Source organism: Gymnogyps californianus, chromosome 9, assembly GCF_018139145.2.
Source record: "Gymnogyps californianus isolate 813 chromosome 9, ASM1813914v2, whole genome shotgun sequence".
In the NCBI taxonomy this organism is placed as follows: Eukaryota; Metazoa; Chordata; class Aves; order Accipitriformes; family Cathartidae; genus Gymnogyps; species Gymnogyps californianus.
The window spans coordinates 22,618,210-22,637,908 of NC_059479.1; the positions used below are offsets into that span (position 1 = coordinate 22,618,210).

The 19,699-nt window shown below is 46.5% G+C and overlaps 2 protein-coding genes across 3 annotated transcripts in view; one reads left to right on the forward strand and one right to left on the reverse strand.

The window, feature by feature from the left end:
- Window positions 1–3,859, forward strand: part of LOC127019771 (ligand of Numb protein X 2-like) — a 33,484-nt gene extending 29,625 nt beyond the window's left edge. For both annotated transcript variants that reach the window (XM_050901982.1, XM_050901983.1), the window contains exon 10: window positions 463–3,859. In XM_050901982.1, coding sequence (XP_050757939.1) covers window positions 463–598 — 136 coding nt within the window. In that variant the 3' untranslated portion in view covers window positions 599–3,859. The remainder of the gene's footprint in view (window positions 1–462) is intronic.
- Window positions 3,860–5,913: 2,054 nt separating this feature from the next.
- LOC127019711 (pre-mRNA 3'-end-processing factor FIP1-like) overlaps window positions 5,914–19,699 on the reverse strand; it is a 28,345-nt gene continuing 14,559 nt past the window's right edge. Inside the window, exons 10-16 of the mRNA XM_050901888.1 lie at window positions 19,019–19,217; window positions 17,016–17,042; window positions 14,424–14,481; window positions 13,798–13,853; window positions 12,202–12,400; window positions 10,043–10,201; window positions 5,914–7,215 (exon numbers count right to left, since the gene is read on the reverse strand). Of these exons, the coding sequence (XP_050757845.1) occupies window positions 7,083–7,215; window positions 10,043–10,201; window positions 12,202–12,400; window positions 13,798–13,853; window positions 14,424–14,481; window positions 17,016–17,042; window positions 19,019–19,217 (831 nt within the window). The 3' untranslated portion in view covers window positions 5,914–7,082. The remainder of the gene's footprint in view (window positions 7,216–10,042; window positions 10,202–12,201; window positions 12,401–13,797; window positions 13,854–14,423; window positions 14,482–17,015; window positions 17,043–19,018; window positions 19,218–19,699) is intronic.

Sequence of the window (19,699 nt, forward strand, 5' to 3'; positions counted from 1 at the left end):
CATCATCACAGCTGAACGGTACAACCACGCAGAAGATAGCTTGGTGTGCCGTAGAGTTGGGCAGATCAAGCAGGACTCTCAAACCTCTATTGTATTGAGCTACAACGTGACAGCGTGCTTCAGCCTCGTTGAGCACTTCACCTCGGTGACTGCTAGTCGAGCAGCTGTAGGAGTGACCTTGGCGATGAGTGTGTTTATCAGCAGAGATTTGTTTTCTATAACTTTTCCCTCTGCTGACTGGCCAGCTGGTCACGCTCCTGGTGACCTTCACTGCTGTCACTCACGTACCAGCAGTGTCCTCCTTTTCCCTTGCCCTCTTCGACTCTGAAGTGAAAAAGTTGCTTCAACAAGGAGTTGATGATCTTGGCTCAGGGTGGGCTAGATGACTTTGGGCGTCCTAGGGTGCAGTGTTAACAATAATTAATTAACTCCTGACCAGCATGTTTCCTGTCTTCTGATTAGGTGTGGAGATGAAATAGTGGCGGTAAATGGAGTGCCAGCGATAGGAATGAGCAACTCGGAACTAATCCCAATGCTGAAGGAGCAAAGGAACAAAGTCACGCTTACTGTGGTGTCCTGGCCGGGAAGCCTCGTGTGAAAGCTCAAATAAAACACACAACAGTTTCAGGTATCGGATATCAGCTGGCCATCACACAAAGCTAAACGTGTGCCAGATAAGCCAAGGGAATGCTGAACTCTTGCTACACAACGAATTGCCATGGAAGACTTTTAGCTTCCTTTTTGCAGAAAACACTTCTTTACTGTGCTGAGGTTATCAACAGATCTGGTTGTTGGATTCAAAGTGATGGTTCATCCGAACAGTTGTAGATTCCTGGGCTCATTAAAGCTCTTCAGGATTGGTGTTGCAGAGAAAGCTCTTTTTCCAGTGTTTCTCTACAAATTGCCTTTGAGGTGCTCTCCTCAATTTTAGAGCTCTGCTTTCCATTTAATATTTTGAACAGGTTAAAACAGGCATGACTGTCTTGATTTCTCCTGCTAGTTTAATACAGTTCTGCTACTGATCTTTGACTGCTATTCTTGGACATGGAGTCATTTTATACGTGCTTTTAAAAGCCACTGTAAAACTCTAAGGATGGGGACCCAATTAAGCAGCTCTGATAGCCCCCAGTCTTGATATTTTTAGTTACTGCAACCTAATGAATGTGTTTATACATTAAAAAAATTGTAATTCTCATAGCTGACAGCTGAAGAGCTGCTAGGTTAGCATGGTGGAGCTGTGTTGACCTGTATGAAGGTCCTATCACCAGGTAGCTGTCATGAATCCTGATTAGAATCCTGCTGAATATGCCAATTTGTTGCGAATCCTGATTTAGGATCCTGCTGACTACACCGATTTGTCGCAAATGGGCGATTTAGACTGCTTAAAGAACCGCTGTCAAAGGTATCGACAAAAGTGGTTTCATTAAAATATGATGTTGTAAGAGTGCGACTTTAACAAAGTCTGATGGCAAGGTTCACTCTTACTTATCGCACAAAGGATAGAACAATGATTCAGTTACCAAGACACAAATCAGAGTTACCATAATACAAAGTTATGTGCGATGTTGGTTGTTTACCAAAGATACGCTGTTGGTTAAAGGTGTCTCAGCCTCGAGGAGCAACCTTGAGAGGTGTCCCAGCTCTAGGGGAGATCACCGCCACGCAGCCAGCTGCTTAGCAGGGAGAGCTCAAAGACGGCTCACTGAGGCTGTCGTATTTATGGAATAAAGTGATTGGCTCACAGTCAAATTCCATGCGAGGGAAGGAGGTATGCATGAGGCTCCTTGTACCCACAACTTTGTTCCTTGATAAATGAGTTGTGGAAAAGCCACCTGCTATTCATGTGTTGATCACATGATCGGTGTTCCATGCTCATATGCATCGATGCTCACTGTGTCACTGCTCCTTTGTGGGTTTTCAAGGAACAGATTGGAACCAGAGAAGTTCTTGGCCTGGTTACAGCTTAGGCCTTTACCTCCTTTGGAGCCCGTACCATCTACCGCTAGTTTGGTTAAGGAGTCAAGTGCATCCATCACAGTAGCCAGAGATAAGGAATTTGTTTAATTTTCATCCCCTTCCTCAGCTTGTTTTCCCTGGTTTTATGACTTGATAAAATGACCGGCTTTTCCCACAGAAGGTAGATGATAAAGTAAACAAACAAACAGGCTTGTTACAAGAAACCTCTGTCCCAGGATGCTGTCTTATTTTTATCAGTTTCCCAGTGATGAGATGCAGAGTTAAGGCAGGGGGGAGGAGGACGTACCCCACACAGCACCTGTACTGTCAGGCATGTGCGATGAGCTCCTGCAGTTCTGTTCCTGTCCCTCTTGCAGCTGGAGCAAACCATCAGCTCACAGGATCAGGGTCAGCTCAGAGGGTCGTTGGCTGCCTCGGCCAACATGTATGAAAATAAGCTGTATGAAATAAGCTACCTCCGGAAGGACAGTGTGCCCAGTTTGGCTTCAGTTCAAATCCACTGTAGAGTTAAAATTTAGAATAAAAGACTTGAAGCCAAGGCAGGTTGGTTTGACCTATGACACACCTTGCTCGGTTCCTACCTGCAAACTCCACATGAAGCAATTCTCTCCTTTTTCAGAAGGTTGTTAATCAGCAGTAGAAACGACAGATCTTTCTCAAACCAGGTTGCACTGAGAGAGATCTTTCCTCTTACGCTGCTTCTGCTGTACCTTTTATGGGGCCAGCTCAGATTATAAGAATCAAAGGAGTTTCTCTCACCTGTAAAATGCTACCTAGAACGAATGTTTAATTCCTTGTTGTAGTAAACTGCAGGTAGAGTGCCCATCATTGTCTTAAGCAGTGCTTTTCTTAGGGCTGGCTACTTCATAATTAGCTACTACTGCAGAGTAGAATTGTTCCTTGCTAGATGACTTAGTTGTTTACATAGAGAGTGACTTCACTTCCTTTGGCTGTTAGCTTAAGGCAGTATATAGCAGGGCCTGTTATCAGAGCCTATTATACAGAAATAGCTTAGGATCCAATCGTCACAAAAGCTTCCCTGGCACACGGTGTGGCCTCTTCGTTTGGCTGATAAATACCCCTGTGGACTTTGACAGCAGAAACAGCGCATGGCCAGCTGGGCTCTGGGGCTTTTTTTCCCTCCTGTTGTTCCTGCTGAATAATAATTCAAGAGTCAGAAAGGTGCCTGTGGAAAACTAGTCACTCGACCTCTGTCTGACACAAAGGAACAGAAAAACCTGAAGCAATTTTTGTCTCTTTCCAATCAATATGCAGAATCTGTGCCTGGTATGGAACAGTAAATATTTATGTAGATAGAGAGCGAGCGATTCCTACTGAGTAGTACCAAATGTCCCTTGTATAAAGTCCAGTAGGAAGAAGCCACACAGCTGGTGGTCAGACAGTTTAAGTGAAGAGGATGCTGCAGAAGGCAGCATGATTTTTACTATTACTCCATCTCGTTTCAAGGTGCCTTCAACTTCACCAAAATGTCCTAGTAATTTAAGTATTGTTTCCAAGATCAGCTTGTTAATAGATGTTGAATTTGTTTTGATGGATGCCTTTATAAATTATTGTAATATTACTGAAAAACATGTATTACAGGTGTGTTCTTAACCTTTTTCCAGTGTATCAGCTAACACCCCCAGAATAGGCCACCTCAACAACAGACACCTCTCCAAGAAGCTGACCTTGTGAGGCAGGAAATAGCGTAATTGTCTTCTGCTTCTCCCAGGAAAGGAGCTGGCCTATCCCAAAATATACTATGGCTGTGACTGGGAAAAACCCTGAACAAAAGTAAACCCCACATACCCTTCCCCTCCTGTCTGCGAGGCTGGCTGCAGCCCACTCGTGCCTGTGGGGCTCAGAATTGACTAGACTGAAAAGCTAAGCCAGGGAATAAATAAAGCTTTATTTAATGAGGCTTAACTCCCTGATTCGGCGTGCTGCACAGCTCAGCAACTAAGAGGCAACGCTGGGGCTGCCGCTGTTGCTCCCAGAGGAACTGCATGTCCAGGCTGGGGGCTGGGTTAGCTTTTGTTGTGATTTCTACTACTTGCAGTGCAGGCAGCACAAAACATCCCTGACTGGAATGGCAGCGTCCGATGGTCTCGGAGAAAGACATCATTACCATTAACTATACGCTGCCCAAATGTAATGAAGTTAGCCTCTCTCCTCCATTTCATACTGTCAGGAGCTGAACGACCTGCCCGAGGTTCCCCAAGCTGCCTCACGCCTTCTCTCCACATGAAGCTGGCTGCCACTTGCGTAATAAGACTTGTGCAAGTGCTCATCTCCGGCTGCGAAGTTCAGCCTCCCAGCGGTACTCGGCACCTGGGGCATTCCGCACTCAGCAATGCCCAGGCCCGCTTCTCACCCCCAGCTTTGGTCCAGTGCAGGTACTGACGCCACCAGCCCAAGAACTGGCCTCTTTCCTGAGAATTAGTAGGGTCACCATTCAGTCTCCCCAGGGAACACGACCACGAAACCTGCAGTACTTACCTGATGCAAGTAAAGATTATTTCCAAAGCCCCACCTTTAGACTTCTCTAATACATTAAAGGCAAACATTTCACCTCTATTTATTTCATTAAAATAAAACCATTTCAAACTATTTCCCTTAAATTCACAGCCTGCTAACATCAGTGAAGGACTTGGGTCCATCTGTAAAAACATTCCAAAAACACAAGAGGAAGCTGCAGCACTGACTCGTCAATACATGATTCTCCGTCCCCTCTCCCACACCACCATCAGTACGCCCAGGTGCAGAGGGCTGCGAACTGGATGTGATCCCCATTAGTTATGCCTAGTTACAGGTTGAGTAGCTTCTGTCACCTCCACAAAGAGAGCAAGAGACTAGGGGAGCGGCTGTACGATAGCTCTGTCCACCCACGGAGAGGCACCGCACACGCTGCAGCACGCAAAAATGGAAGAAACGCTACTGACTGGGGGCCAAACCCTAGACTTACCTTAGCGTAAAACTCTATTGCCAGCATTTTCCCCTCATTCAAGACCAGCAAAAACCCGCTCAGACTGCTCTGGGGGGCACTGCCTGGCCTTTCCGGTGGTGCTAGCTGCCCTAACAATTTCAGAGTTCATGTTCTGGGAAAAAAAACCAAACAAACCCCAACCAGATTTCATAATGACAGAATACAGGCTCTTTACGGAGGCGCAGGCCGGGATGCTTGGCCCGCTCCCATGTGACACTCCCACGTCGTGCAAGTGAGCCTGCGCTCTGGAAGCGGAGGGTGGGCACATTTGTCCTTGCGCTGCAGACAAGTGTGTTTCCAGGGGGCACACACCAACCGCTCTTGAATCCTTCTCACCAGTTTCGACTTCTCCTCCGCCCACGCCATGCCACAACTGGATGAAAGCAACTTCAGCCCAAGTTCCTGAAAGCTATCGGGCAATCGCAGCTGACACCCACCACCCTGACCCCAGGAGAAGCGTGCCAGGAGGTTTCCCCTCGCTCCACCCGCTCAGTGCCAGGAGCTGGGATTCCTGCAGCTCGCCTCTCAGCGAGGCACCGCTGCCCTCGTCTGATGCCCAAACAGGCGACCGATGAGCGATGCCGTATTCCTAAATCGTGGTGTTCTACCCGAATTCCGACATGGCTGCAGAGGGAGGAATACTTTGAAGCCTGATTCCAGGCCCTGCTCTTTAACTCTGGTTCAGTGCACACACATTTCCCATGATCTCAAAGCACATTTAAAAAGCTACATTAAAAACTAAAAACAAACAAACAAAACCACTCTTTTTTTCTTCCCCTCCCAGGTTTTGCAGTTAATAACTCATCAAATGCACTGTCGTAGCATATAAACCGTTATCATAGTGCTATACTGGCTCAAGTCTCTAAGGTTGTAAGCTTCACATGACACTCAGATTTGCAAGATTACAATACAAAAAAAAAAAAAAAGTAACATTTCAGAACCATATTATTTTAGGGCAAAGATTTAAGACAGTTTTAAATAACAAGTCAAAGTAGTGGAAGATACTTAAAAATGAGACACTTGCGGACTCACACAAACAGAAGTGCAGTATCCTAAGTACTAGACATACCAAAAACCCTCACGATTATTTCCCCTGTTCTTCCCACCCGGAAACATCTCTGTTGCCACCCTCCCCAGCCAATACTAAGCCCAAACAAACTTTGGAATTTGACTGAATTTATTTTGAGATCTAGGGGGAAGGAATGCATTGCACGGGAGTGTTGGTGATAACCAAACAGAAATAAGCCAACCCCATGAGGGCAAACTGCTAGATGGGACTTCATGTTCTCTACTGCGCTAGATTATTCAGCTGAACTCTTAGTAAAAAAAGTTAGTCAAAACTAATTAAAGAGAAACTCATGCTCTTACTATGGGTCTTCTGTTGATTTCCCACTTATAGGTGTAATCTGTGATAGAACTATTTTTGCAATGGATAGAAAAAAAAAAAGCTAGGTTTGGAGTCTTTGCACACCCTGTGTAAACACACGTGACAGCTTCTCAAAGCCGTCAGACCAAAGCAGGATCTTGTGACCTACCAGTAAAAGCAGTTCCTCCTCACACGCTGCCCGGCTGGCCACAGAGAAATCAGAAGATATTTTTGTAGCTATAAAGAAATTTATTTGAGGATGAGACTTTTCACTACTAGAAGCCAGACTCTAAGCTGGCTCTCAGGAGCTAAATCACACTTTTCTTTGGACAATAAATTTCAAGTCGCACTTACTGTCCTATTTTTCAAAAAGGAATGATGATGACAAAAATAAACAAAAACTATTACCTAAATGCGTTAGTTTCAGCTGAAGCCATCTTCCATCAGAAACCATAGGATCTGATACAACAAAGTTCTCCCTAAGGATGTTTATGAGTAGAGTAGCTCAGTGCTTTGTATACTAGTACTGCTGTATTTTGTCTTGTATCAAAAAAAAAAAAAAAAGAAAGTTTAACTGCATGTGCAGCCTCAGCTCTCCAACCACCGCCACACGCTTCACTGCTCACCCAGAGTCAGCCTCTCTTCCCTTGGAAAGAAAAAAAAAATAAATCAAACCCCCAAAACAAAACATCACCAATGCCACGCTGGTTCAAAAGGAGTAAGTTCCTCCTGAGGGCTGACGGTGAGCCTGGGTTACTCCTTGGCGTCCTGCTCCTCTCCCTCCTGGGCACCGTCTTCACTGGCCTCCTTCTCCTCTTTGCTCCGCTTGTTCTTTTTGTGCTTGTGACGCCGATGACTCTCCCCCTCCTCGCTCTCGTGTTGCTTGCTGCGGTGGGGAAGAAAGGCGAGAAGAAAATTACGTCAGAGCCCGCATCACCACAGCTCTGCCGCACAAGAGACCCAAACGCACCGACTCTACGGCACGCAGCTCTGATCTAGGATAAACAGGAGACAGATCAGAAGCGCTGAGGGCATCACAGTGCCACCGAAAGGCTTCGTCGTGTTTACGTGGGACGATCTGATAGCACACGCGGCTGAACCAAGGGCAGGTTATGCAAACTGCTGGAGGTGGTTGCTTTCCCCCCACACGCTGCATCAGCACACGGTCTAGGCAGGAACCATACCAGACAGACACCATACCAGACAGACTGCTGTCAGAATAATTTTTGGATAGTTTTTATAAGCAACATCTCTGTGTCCTTCCCACTCCTAAGGGAGCTCTAACGATTCTGACACATCTCAAGCTTCAATGTGAAGCACTGAGGCTGCTGAGAGAAAGAAGAGTCCCAAATCTGAGAGGCGTTTGAAACTTTCACTCCTCTGAACATCTTGGGGAAATCCCTGGACTAGAGGCAAGAAAGGGATCAGCGTAGCTAGAGAAACGTGGATTTCCTCATGGGAGGCAGATCCTGTTTCTACTTCTGCTTACGCATAAATGACCTGGCACTTCACTAGCTTTGTGCTTGAAAATTCCTCTATCTCCTCCCCCAGAATTGTTTTCCAGATGCAGCTGGATAGCTGTGGACGTTTATGCAGGATTTCTGTGATGTGGGAGAAATCCCAGCCAGAAGTAACTCTTGACTAGGTTGCGCGTGCCTCCGAGCCCTGCACCGCTGACCACAGCCAGCTGCACTGCGTACGCACAGCGTGCCTGACACAACCCACACCCCCCGAGACCAGCCTCCGGCGCTCTCCCATCCGGGAAAGTGGGAGCTCTGGTTTTGCCCACTCTGGTTCTCGGCCCCTCCTGGGAGGAGATTTTCTGCTGCTTCTCAAACATGCAATTATTTCTCCTCACAGTTTTGAAAACCAAGTGAGCTCTCTAGAGCTGACCGTGGTGGGAAGGTGGCGGAATTAAAACACAGCAGAGAGTACAGGAAAAAGCAGATAAATTTATCACGGGGAGACGTACGGTCACACAGTACAGACACACAGCTCCATGAGTGGGGACAGAGTCAGGTGTAGAGACAAATTCTTACCACAGCTGGAATACCAGTTTAGCAGCAGAGACACCTAACTGGCTGAACCACTGAAGCCCTGGCTGAAAAGCTCCCGGCTTTGAGTAATTTTCTCACTTGTTTAATAAATAGTTTCACAGTCATTAAAATGGGAAGGAAAAAAAAAAAAAAAAAAGAGGAAAAAAAAAAGCTGCTGCCTCTCCTCAACGCATCTTCAGCCACCTTGTGGACGGCGAAATGGCAGTGGTTTAGGCTTGAACAATGTGACTGTCCTTTAATATTTAAACGAGCGTCAGCGATTTCCTTCAGACTGGTCAATTTGCAGTAAACTGGAAACTATGCAACCCTTTCATCTTCCTGCAAAGGCCTTCAACAGGCTCCTATCTCAAAGCGCCTCAAGCAGGGACTCTGATACGCACTCGAAGCGGCCTTAAGCAAAAAGTGTTCCTCCATTTGCTTTAGCTAACAAACACTTCCCATCCTACCACTTTGAGCAAGACAGAGAGCATCTGCGTCTGGCTTAAGGAGCAGAGGAGAAGTCACCTCATTCCCACCTCGTGCAGTAGCCCAGCTCTGTAAATCGAGCTCTCGAGCAGATTCTGACACTGCTCTGGTGAATTCCATCCTGTTCATGCAGTCAGGTATCGAACATTAGATTTCAATTCTGAGTAGAGGAAGCTGAGAAATAACCCTTAAAGCTACTGGCTTGTTAGTCTGGTACCAACTCAGCTTCCATTTGTTTCATATTCCTTTTTGATTACGGTCCTGGCCTTTCTTCCCATCGCTTTGTTTCCAACCCTTCTTGAAAATTTATTCAAGTCATCTCCTTAATGATGAGAACAGCCTTTTACCTCCAGTCACTATGTAGGAGTTCTTCTGATACCAATTTCAAAATAAGGGTAATTACCTACAGAGCTGACATGAATTTTATCTAAAAGAAGGAAGTAAGTTGAAGCACCAAAAAAGAGGAGCAAGTCTGCTCATCATTACCAGGAGGTAAACTGACACAAAACCGAGCATTGCCTCAGACCAGACCTGTTATTTGCTAGAAGAATGCTCTCACAGGAAGATCATCTGTAGCAAATACATTTTCTCCAGAAAAGGTGGGATTTTAGGACATCCTGCTCTGCTCCAGAAGTGTTTCACCTTTGTCCAGATCATCATCAACCTCGCTATCAGAAGCGCTGGGCACAGAGCTCTGATCATGCAGTGCTCAGCCTCCTGCTCCAAGAGGAAATTTCAGATTACAGGCTGAAGAAAGCTCTTCTCTTCTGCACAAGAACACACAATACTGAAAGCTGATGCTTCTGTTCCGGTTTTTCATTTTACTTTGTGTGTACTTTCTTAACAGTGGGAGCTATGCTGTTCTGACGTGACGCTTAGCACAGGTTAACCTCTCCTTTGTCGATCAGCGCTGCAATTTTGTTGGCAGTGATTCGACATCCTGCCAGCTGCCTTACTGAGAACTTACAAACACCAAGGACTCCTCTCCCTATTACAGACAGTTCTGCCTCCTGCCCAGGTACCTACCCGAGAGCGCCTTCTCTGCCTGGGCGTCACGTCTCGGGACGTTAGCAGGTCACAGGAAGCCAGTATGACCCAGGGGGACAGTTCACTCTGAGAACACCAAGCTTCTTGTCTGCAGCTAAGGTGTGTTCCCATCAACAGCCCAGTTCGACCCTAGACAGCTCTTACCGTCTTGAAGACTTATGCTTGCTGCTCTCCTCTTTGTCTCTGTGCCTGCGCTCTCGGTGACGATCCTCTCGCTCCCTGCTGCGATCTCGACTCCGGCGGTAGTCACGCTCAAAGTCGTAGCTGCGCTCTCGGCTGTAGTAGCGGTATCGTTCATCATCACTTAAGAAGAGAAAGGAGAAGTGAGGCAGAGGAACACACCACTTGTGGACCTGAAGGTCAGGAGCCATGTTTACAGGACTGTAGAACCCCGTCCTCACCAACAAAATCTGTCGCCTCTTACTCTATCAACAGCCTGAGGGATTCGTGATGCTCCTGAAAAAACCTGTAACAATAAGCTGCTGCTGCTTATTGAACCCAAGCTGCAACCCAATCCCAGTTTCTAACCACAGTGAAATAACTTTCTCCATTTGCCTATTACATAGCTCATAAGCCCAGACAGTTGAATACCGTAGCTTTCTCCTGGCCTCTCAAGGCAAAGGGTTTACAAAGTTTGTTCTCTGGATTTGCCAAGGGACTACCTTAGCAGCAGGCATGTGGCCAATGTCTCGGGGCTTTTGCCCTCACAATCCTTCAGGAATATATCCAAGACATCCAGCTACCTCGTTCAAAAACAATGGAAACGTGCTCCTCTTACCATTCCGCCTCCCCTGGTGCTGGATTTTACCTCACAACACTACTGTCCCAGATAACCTGTAATTCTTTTGTGTGAGTCAGACGAAGGGACTGTTTTCTTCCCCATGAGGTCAAAAACTCAAATTGTGAGTATAGCTGACCTGGTCTTTCTGCCTATGCCTCACTATCTGCTCAAGGCACCTCATTCAATCCACATACAGGAGTGGGCATGATGTACCCCAAATTCAGACACATCCCACACTCCCCTCTACATCTCATAGTCCTTATTCAACTTCTGAAAGCCAAAATCTAAACGGTTAACAAGTCCCACTGTGGGAAACAATATTTAGACTCTGAAAGAAAGGAAGTCTGAAACATCGTCCTAGCACTCATGGAAACAAGCTAGACAAATACATGTCCAATATCAATCATCTGGGAGTGCTCCAAAGGACTCCACTGAGCACGGCTACTTGCTCTGCTTTGGCAAGCACGATCTTAGAGGTCAGCATGCTCGAAAGCACCCAGAAATGCTAGCAATGTGCTCAGGAGCGCTGATCGCAGGGCTTGGCTGCAGCATGAACCTGCTCAGGAAGTGTGGGAGTCTGAGCTCTTCAAACTGTAGCGAGTTTGTCTTCTGTTCTGTTCCTCCCCCTTCCACCCACAGTGCCCACAAGCTTGTAAGGGGGGAAAAAAAAAAAGGGAAGAAAAAAAAAAAAAGAAAAAGCTTAGGAAAACGTTGCCCTGTTTGCTCACCCCCCCGGCCGGGAAGTTCCCCGGCAAGCAGCACCCCCCTGCCAGGAATACACATTCTGATCATGTTTTGAATGACTATTGGTATTTCTGAGCCTGAAGCCTGCAAAACACTGATGCTGCCTGTGACAGAACAAAAAAGTGATGGGTTTAGAAAGAGTCTTCGCAGCCTAGCCTTCACTTTAGCTCTCTAGATCAACGCTGGGAGGCTGAAAGCCTCCTTGCCCAAGTGCTCCCAGCACTGCTGTCGCTTGAGATCACATCAGTTCCCACCAAGGTGGTTGTCTCCAGCACTGCTGGCAGAAACGCCTGGTTAAGGATTTACATTTGACGGCTGACTCCTGGTGAATGGCACTCCTTGCCCCGAAAGCCTCTCTAGGAGAGCTGAGCAAAGCACGGGTGGTTTTTCCTTTGATCTGACAGTTGCATTGGAGAAGACAAGAAGCAGCAGCTTCTCTGGCCAATGTTTCACACTGAGCTGTGAAATACCTAATAAACAGAGAGGGGCTATTTCATTTACTGGCCTCACATTACAGGTGGGAGAGCAAGTGTAACTGGTTCTGCTGCATTTAAACAAAAAAAAAGCCCCAGACACAGGAAATCAGCCAGTGACATTGGCTCCTAGTTCGTCCTCTAGTTATTGATCCAAAGCATCTCTTCCCCAGACATTTCAGAAAATTAAACTGCTATCACCTATAATCCCATCCCTCGACCAAACACCTTCTTGCGCTCCAGGGCAAGGCCAGAGCTCCCTACTGGGTAGCTGTGAGCCGAAGCTGCCAAAACCCAGCACTCACTTGTTGTATTCACTAGTGGTCGGAGTGCGGTCTCTGTCTCTCTCCCTTTCCCTTTCCCGCTCACGCTCCCTCTCCCTCTCGCGCCTCGAGCCTGAGTACTCCCAATGGCTGCTGCTGGAGCTGCTTGTGCCTTTGTCCACCGTCGTCACCCAGGGCGTGTGGGACGTGGAGATGGGCGGGTAGCTGATGAAACCTGAATCTGCAGCGAGAGAGCAGAATCCTTGTTCATCTGAAGCATTAACAGCATCCTCTCTGTCCCTCCCTTCCCGAAGTCACCCTCTGGAGGTACAGCTGAATCCAAGGAGACAACAATGGCCCAGCTCCCTCCTGTCCTCACTCTCCCTTTCTACTTTCTTAGCAGTTTGCTAAGAACATGTGAACACCTCTTCCCCGAGGTGCAAGCAAGACCAGATTTTTACAGACGTCGCTGCAAAGTCTCCCCAGCCCCTTACACAGCACGTTAATGCAAGGGCTATGCACTCCCCCAGCTCTTGCTCTCTATAGGTCCCGCTATATAGGCCATGCTATAAGGTCTCCACCGAGAAAAGTTTCAATCCATCCCTCCCAGATGTCCTGGCTCAGAGGGCAAAGGTGCCTGGAATGCTGAGGCACCCCTCTCCCGCTGCTGAGCCGGCTGAGTTTAGTTAGGCCTACCTAGGCTCTTGGCCACCCTTACAAGGTCTCACTTCTCACCAGGTACCTTCTCGCCTAAGGTGGCACCTGGGGAGGGCCAAGGCCACCAGCTGGTAATGAAGGATGCCACCTGATGAGCCCAGAGCCACCAGCACTTCCCCATCCAGACGCTGGCCTGCCGGGGCCTGCTCAGCTGGACCAGCGAGGTCGTATCCCAAAGCAGCACCAGCTGCTGAGAAGCTGCACGTATGACAGCACTTGGGGCTCCCTCACGCTGCCCACTCCTCCAACCACCTCCTGCAGAGGAGACAGCGCGGTGCTGCCTCTGATTCTGTCTGCTCAGCACAGCGAGGAGGTGCTACTCCAAGTGCCGGTCACTAAGAAAACGGGAGAGGACGCGGGCATTGCTGGCAGGGCTGCAACAGGGAAGGAAATTGGCTGAAATTCTGGCACTGCCTCTTCCATTACAAAACAAAAAGGAGACAGATGCCTGCCTGTGCCTGTAGGCAAGGAAGGTGATGAAGTTGGGGAGGAGGGCATTCAAAAGCTCAGGGAGGAGAAGCAAAGCTGATGGTTGTGCTTGTCCCTGGGGGTGGGCGAAAAGGAAGAGAATGAAAGTGAGTGAGCAAGCAAGTGTGTGTGCAGACAAGCACAGGAACGCGTTGCTGAGGCACATGGGGAAGCTTCTCTGCTGCTGGGTATTTGCGTTGAAAACGGTGATCTGAGGCTTAGCACCCAACTACAAAAATGCATTCACCATTGCTGCAAAACCCTGAGCCTTCCAAACACCTTATGGTGCAGTCAAACTCAGCATGTGCGTCTAGTGACTGGGGCAGTTTGGGGCACAAGCAAGACCCTGAAGTTAAAGCAAGCGTGATGTCCATCAGCTGAAGGAAAGCCTAAACTACCAAATACCAGAGAATAGAGAGATAAGCAGTTTGACTGTTTATCTTCAGTGCTCACCTGCAGAGTTGTAGCCAAATGGAGGAGGCTGCCTGTTATTGTAGCTGGCTGGCTGGCTTTGGAGAGAGAGAGAAAAGGATGCAAGTTACTAACATCAGTGACCCCTTGCACGTATGTCTGTGCTGCAAGTTTACCCAATTTTTCTGAAGGTCTGTCAAGATCCTCATGGGAAACCCGTGGTTTCAGTCAATCTCTTTCACTTTGCACTGCAAACTGTCAGAAACGCGTACAGGCGCGGTTGCTTTGCCACAGCTTCTGAAACTGCTGTAACTCAATTGCTTTCCCTGCTTTATCCCTCCCTTCTGTAAATCAGGCAGGCTTCCTGGGAAATAACCAGTGCTTACACAGTACCTGGAGAATCTTTATAGAAAACATCTGGAGTAACATAACATGCTATCAACTACTCCGCACTAGACCTAAGCACACACCTAGATTTTATTGACTCCTTCCTGTGTCATGAATATGACAAATGAAGGTAAATGCACAGAGGATTCCCTACGGGCTCTGCTCTCGCTTCCCTCCCCAAGCCCAGACCAGACTAAGAATTACCCTGATTTTAGACCTATCCTCCAGCTTCCTCACTACGGAGGAGCTGTTCCGATGGCTCAGCCCAGGTGTGGTCTTACCCATCCAAGGTTGGAATGAGGAGAGCTGGTGGTGGTGCCAGAGGCGGCGGGAACAACCCTAGACACAGAAGCGTAAGTCATCACAAAGATGTCACAGCTTGCCATGAGGGAACAAGACTTCCTTGCTGTTTACAGTTAAAAGCAGTTAAAGCATCTTTTTACTCTAAACAAGGCCCTGTTTGAAATGGAATAATCTTCCTTCAGGGTTGTATCTCCTACCAAAATTAAAACCCTACAGCTATGTTAGCTCTGTAGGGGCATGGAAAGAAAAATAAAGGAAGAACTACCTTCTGTTTTGGCTTATTCATCTTAAACATAAGATTCATTAAGGAGTAAACATTAACCCTTACAGTCCTGTGGAAGACAGAAAAGTCTTGGTCTTGGGATGCAGACACGCTGCAACTACAGCAAAGGTTTTATTGCTCCATTGATTAAAATGAGTAACTTTGTCTCTTACAAAGCACATAACAGAATTCACCTGGTTTTGTTTGTTTTTAAAGAAAGCCAATTTTCTGAGCATGTATACATTTAAAAATCACGAGAAGACATCGCACCAACGATGCAGAGAGAGTTGTCTGAAAGGTCTGACACTTTAAAAATGAGCCCAACGTCAAACACATGAAGAGTTATTATACAAAATCACAAGGCAGTATCTTCAAGAAAGCAGAATTAAGCAGACGTTTATGAAGGCCACTTCCAGAAGTGACATAAGCCTCGGAAGCCAAAGTCCTCAACCTTGACCAATCTGAAAGTGAGAAGGATATGCTGCCTGCTCCTATGGGAACTTCTTAAACTTGCATCCATAACTATAAGCACCCATTATTTCTATAGGCAGTTACCAATGCCAACAAGAACAGGCTAACCACCCGCTGGCTTGACTTTGCATAAAAATTTCTCTGTTTATCATTAAACAAAACAACAAAAAAAGGAGCAAACTGTACTGATACAAAGGATAGGAGTCATCTGACTAACTGCAGTCATTTACATTGAAGCTAGCAGCTCCAGGTTCCTTTTCAAGTCAATGGAGATCGAGCCGGCATAGTCAATGAAATCATGGGACGATTCATCACCTCTTACTGTGAACACCTAAAATGGGTCAGGAGAACCCCTCCCTAGAAGCGCCTCACTGCAAAAAGCGGTAGCCTGAAGTCTCCAGCTCAGCTAGGGGAGATCTGTGCTGCAAACAAGTTGAGGGACACGTCTCACTCTTAGATGCTTTTCCCACCCCCCTTTCCTAAGATCTTCCAATAAAATGCAGTGCCTAGAGCATTTCAATCACCCCTGCTCACCAAGAGCAAGTACTTCAAAGTACTACTGTTATAAACACCTAACTAATGGTGGTGGATCATCATCATTATCATAATTAGCAGGTATTCTCCCTCATCTCCCTTTCCAACCCAGTGACCTGAAGTGGAAGTTCTTTGCAACAGCCTGGTCATTTCGTCCGCCTTGCTCCTCCCAAACAACTTTAATCTAAATGCACTTGACTAGCAACCGAGCACTGCAATGTCTACAATCAAGACCAGTTTGCATCCAGTTTCACTACAATATAGTTCTTCTAAATCCAAGCTTACTATGAGCAGGTTCCTTCTAGTACAACAATGACAACCAGCTCTGCAATATTATTGTACATTGACAGGAGTACGAAAAGTGACGTTTTAACAAACACAGGAACTTTCTCAGTCTGAGGGACAGCCCAGCTAGTGCAGGTTTTCCATATTTCCATTTGGGAAGCTCAGGGCAGAGCACAAATACAAAAGCACGGACACAAAAGCTGTGAATCAAGTCCAACGTGTCTGACACATAGTGAGGACGAGCACATCAAGTCCAAAGTGCTTTGGGTGCAGACCTTTTGCAAGCACATGAATCAAGTACGCAGTGTAACACAGAGGCAGTGGCCTGACCGCATGTACGCGGTCACCATCAGCCTTGGATTTTCAGATGTACGCCACCCAGGCAGAACTATCGCTCCAAATGGTCTGCTACACAAACAGCTGAATTTGTTTTCCCTGGACTAGGCAAAATTTCCAGTAGGAAAAAAAAAAAAAAAAAATTACAGCTAGAGGAAACCCAGCTTTATAGTAGCTCTGAATCAGTGGGGTTCTTAATTTATGCACGAGACTGGCTGTTACATTTTGTAATTAGTATTCACCATCTCTACTGCACACGAGGGAGCAAAGGCTTCTGATGGAAATGGCATTTGTTCTGCTCAGTCTCACACTCCAAATTCCTATACAAAGCACCAATTTGTCACTCAAACTTTTGCTGTGCCAATGCCATAACAAAAACTAAACCGTTTCAAATCTAACGAAGTGGCTTCTGCCACCTGAAGTTCTCCACTTCACTTTCTAGATTGGTCTTCAGAGACAAAACAAGACAGTATTAAGAAGCTCTACAGATTATTATTTAGGTCCAGAATATAAGATAAGCAGCTGGAGTTCAACGCTGCACTGGAGTTTATTAGACTTAAATTAACCGTGCTCTAGAATGGGTCTTGGTGTCATCCTATCTCGTGTTGCTTAATCCAAATGCTCAGATAGGGCCATCTGTGTTCAGAATCACTCCTGTTATTAAAAGCAAGTTAACACTTACCTGGAATAGGACCGGGTGGTGGCAGACCTATGGAAATAAACAAGCAAGCAAAACAAGTGAGGACGACAGGTAAAGCATGTCATCTCTGTACCTCAACCGAAACGTAAAAGCACACTTTTGAATAAGTTTCACCTATTTGAGCAAACAGACCAGCAGAAAAATTGGTGCTATTAAGCAGTACCTAGCCTACAAACTGTATCGTTTGCCCAAATGATGATCTCTTTACCTTCGTATTATAATTTTAAGTGTTGCTGCTCTCTTACACTGGAGAATTCCTTTTTCCAAGAGTCACACACGAACAATTGATTTGGCCTTCAGAACAACTGAAGGAGCTGGAGAGGAGAACCTGCTGCAGATGCCAGTGTGTCATTCTGCTTGTTTGTTGTTGATTGTTTTTTTAAACTTTAAAAAAAAGAAAAATGCCAATCGTAACTGCATAGTGAAATCAGACACCCTGGTCAACAACCAAAAGAACGAATGAACAATTTATCTTGATTTTGCCAATCATTTTAATGAAAGGCAGTAGGAAAAGCTACCATGGTCCACCAGTGAGTACTGCAGTAATAATCCTCAGATACAAGCCCTGACTGTATTTTTTGTTCTGTATCTTCTGCATGTGGAGGCAGTGCAAAATAAAGGAGTTACTGCATAATGTGCTCCTGGTGACTCCTCAGAAGTCTGGCTGCTGCCTACAGGACCAGGGAAAGCCCAGAGCACGGCCTTCGCTTCAACCTCAATGCACTATTTAAGCCAGAAGCAACAGGGGCACAGACATGACTCACGTTGGATCAGAAGATGCGCAGGCTTAGTAGGAATCGAAGACAGAAAAATGTGTCTTAGGCCGTGGCCGGTACATCTGTAAACTTGCACTGAAAAGGGTCAACAGAAAAACGACCCTATGTCCCCTGGTAAATGCACGAGTACCTATATTTGGCCTTTTCAGTTGCAAAGTTCTTTGTTCTCTCCACCAGTATCCCCATATTTTGCCTGCTGCCCAGAAAGAATACTACTGGCCTCCGTGTTGCAGATGCATTAAGAAACTTTGTGGAAACGGAGTTATTACACGCACAGAAGAGGCAGTGAAACTGTTTGTAACATGGTGCTCAAGACACCAAAGGAGAAAAAAATTAGAAATTTTACCTCCGCTGTTTCAGGACTCAGTCTGTAACTGCAGAGGCAACGGGCATTCCTGCAGACATAGGACTTATCTCGACAGTGTCTTCTCAAGTGCCCAGTGCTCTTAGCACAATACCAACCCAACTGGTTATTGATAAGAGCACACAAACTTGCCAATGCTGAGGACTGACCACACCCAATAGGCTAGAAACCCATGGTAAAGACCTCATTCATATTATTTATATTTTGCTTTTAAAATGAAGCACTGCTCTAATGTCTGCACTGAACACTAGACTCTTCTAGGAGCAGCAAGAATCATCCTTCAGTGGCAGTTGGTACAATAACATGCACAGAAACAAACACAGAAAGATACAAATCTTGGTATTTCAAGGCATAAACCAACTAAGAACTGACCTGGATTAGGAGGAAAGTTGTTTGTTAGAGCTGCTGTTGCAGAATTGCCAATGCCAGCATCACCCTCGAAACGTTTGGAATCACTCATAGCCAGACAGGATCCTGAACTAAACAGCCTGCTGATCTGACACAGGAGAGCAATTCCTATGTTCTTAGCTTCCTCCACAGATAAACAGGAGCCCATTTCTTTACATTTATCAATACAACAAATTGGTAGCACCCAAAGGCTCCCTCACGCAAACAAAGCCTAGAGTTTTTTTTCAAGGAACAGCTGCCATTTTTCAAGTATTCAAGGGCAAATGTTAAATAGGCTGATGGAGACACTGAACAAAGACTGGCCAGGTCTAAGGACCTGCTACCTGATTGCTCGACCGTCCCATAGCATTTAACGATTAAACCTTTGATTTGCTCCAAGCCTGGGACATCCTAACTTGCAGCCTCAGACTGCCACGTATTGCTGCGTGAACACATACCTGGAGGATGCAGGGGAGGTGGAACAGAAGTAACTGGTGGAGGAGGGTGGAGGAAGTGTGGTGGAGGCGGCCCAGCGAGCGGGGGAGGCGGTGGGCCTGCTGGTGGTGCAAACGGCTGTTGCTGAGGTGGCTGTTGGGGCTGTGATGGCTGCTGGGGCTGCTGTGGGGGTTGTGGCTTACTTCCGTGGTCTCCAAGGACCTTAGAAGGCAGAGGAACGAGAAGAGAGCATTTTAATCTCTTTGCTCCTGCAGCTAGGACCTCACTGTGCTGCCATAAAGGGAGCATATCACCAAAAGAGGCAGCACTGTGGTACCTGGGAAGATCAGGCTGTGCTATACCCAGGGGCTAACATCTTTTGGGGAGGAAGGAAGGTTGATCAAAGCAATCAATATGCTTAGCGAGGTATCTTCTCTTACGCAGAACAGCAGCGAGACTAGATTCTAGCTGTATACACCACTGTGCAAGACAGCTGACATTTCCGTGTTATGAACAACGTTTGTTCACGGGAACTGCCACTGATACAGGCTCCAGATTAAAAGCTGCCATATTTCAGGGTGACACAGTAGTGCTTTTTTTTTTTTTTTAAACCCAATTTATCTTTCCTGAGGGCAGCAAGAGGCCAAATTCTGCTCTAGATTGTGCTCACATAGGTCAAAGGAAGACTGGATTCACATCTGTGT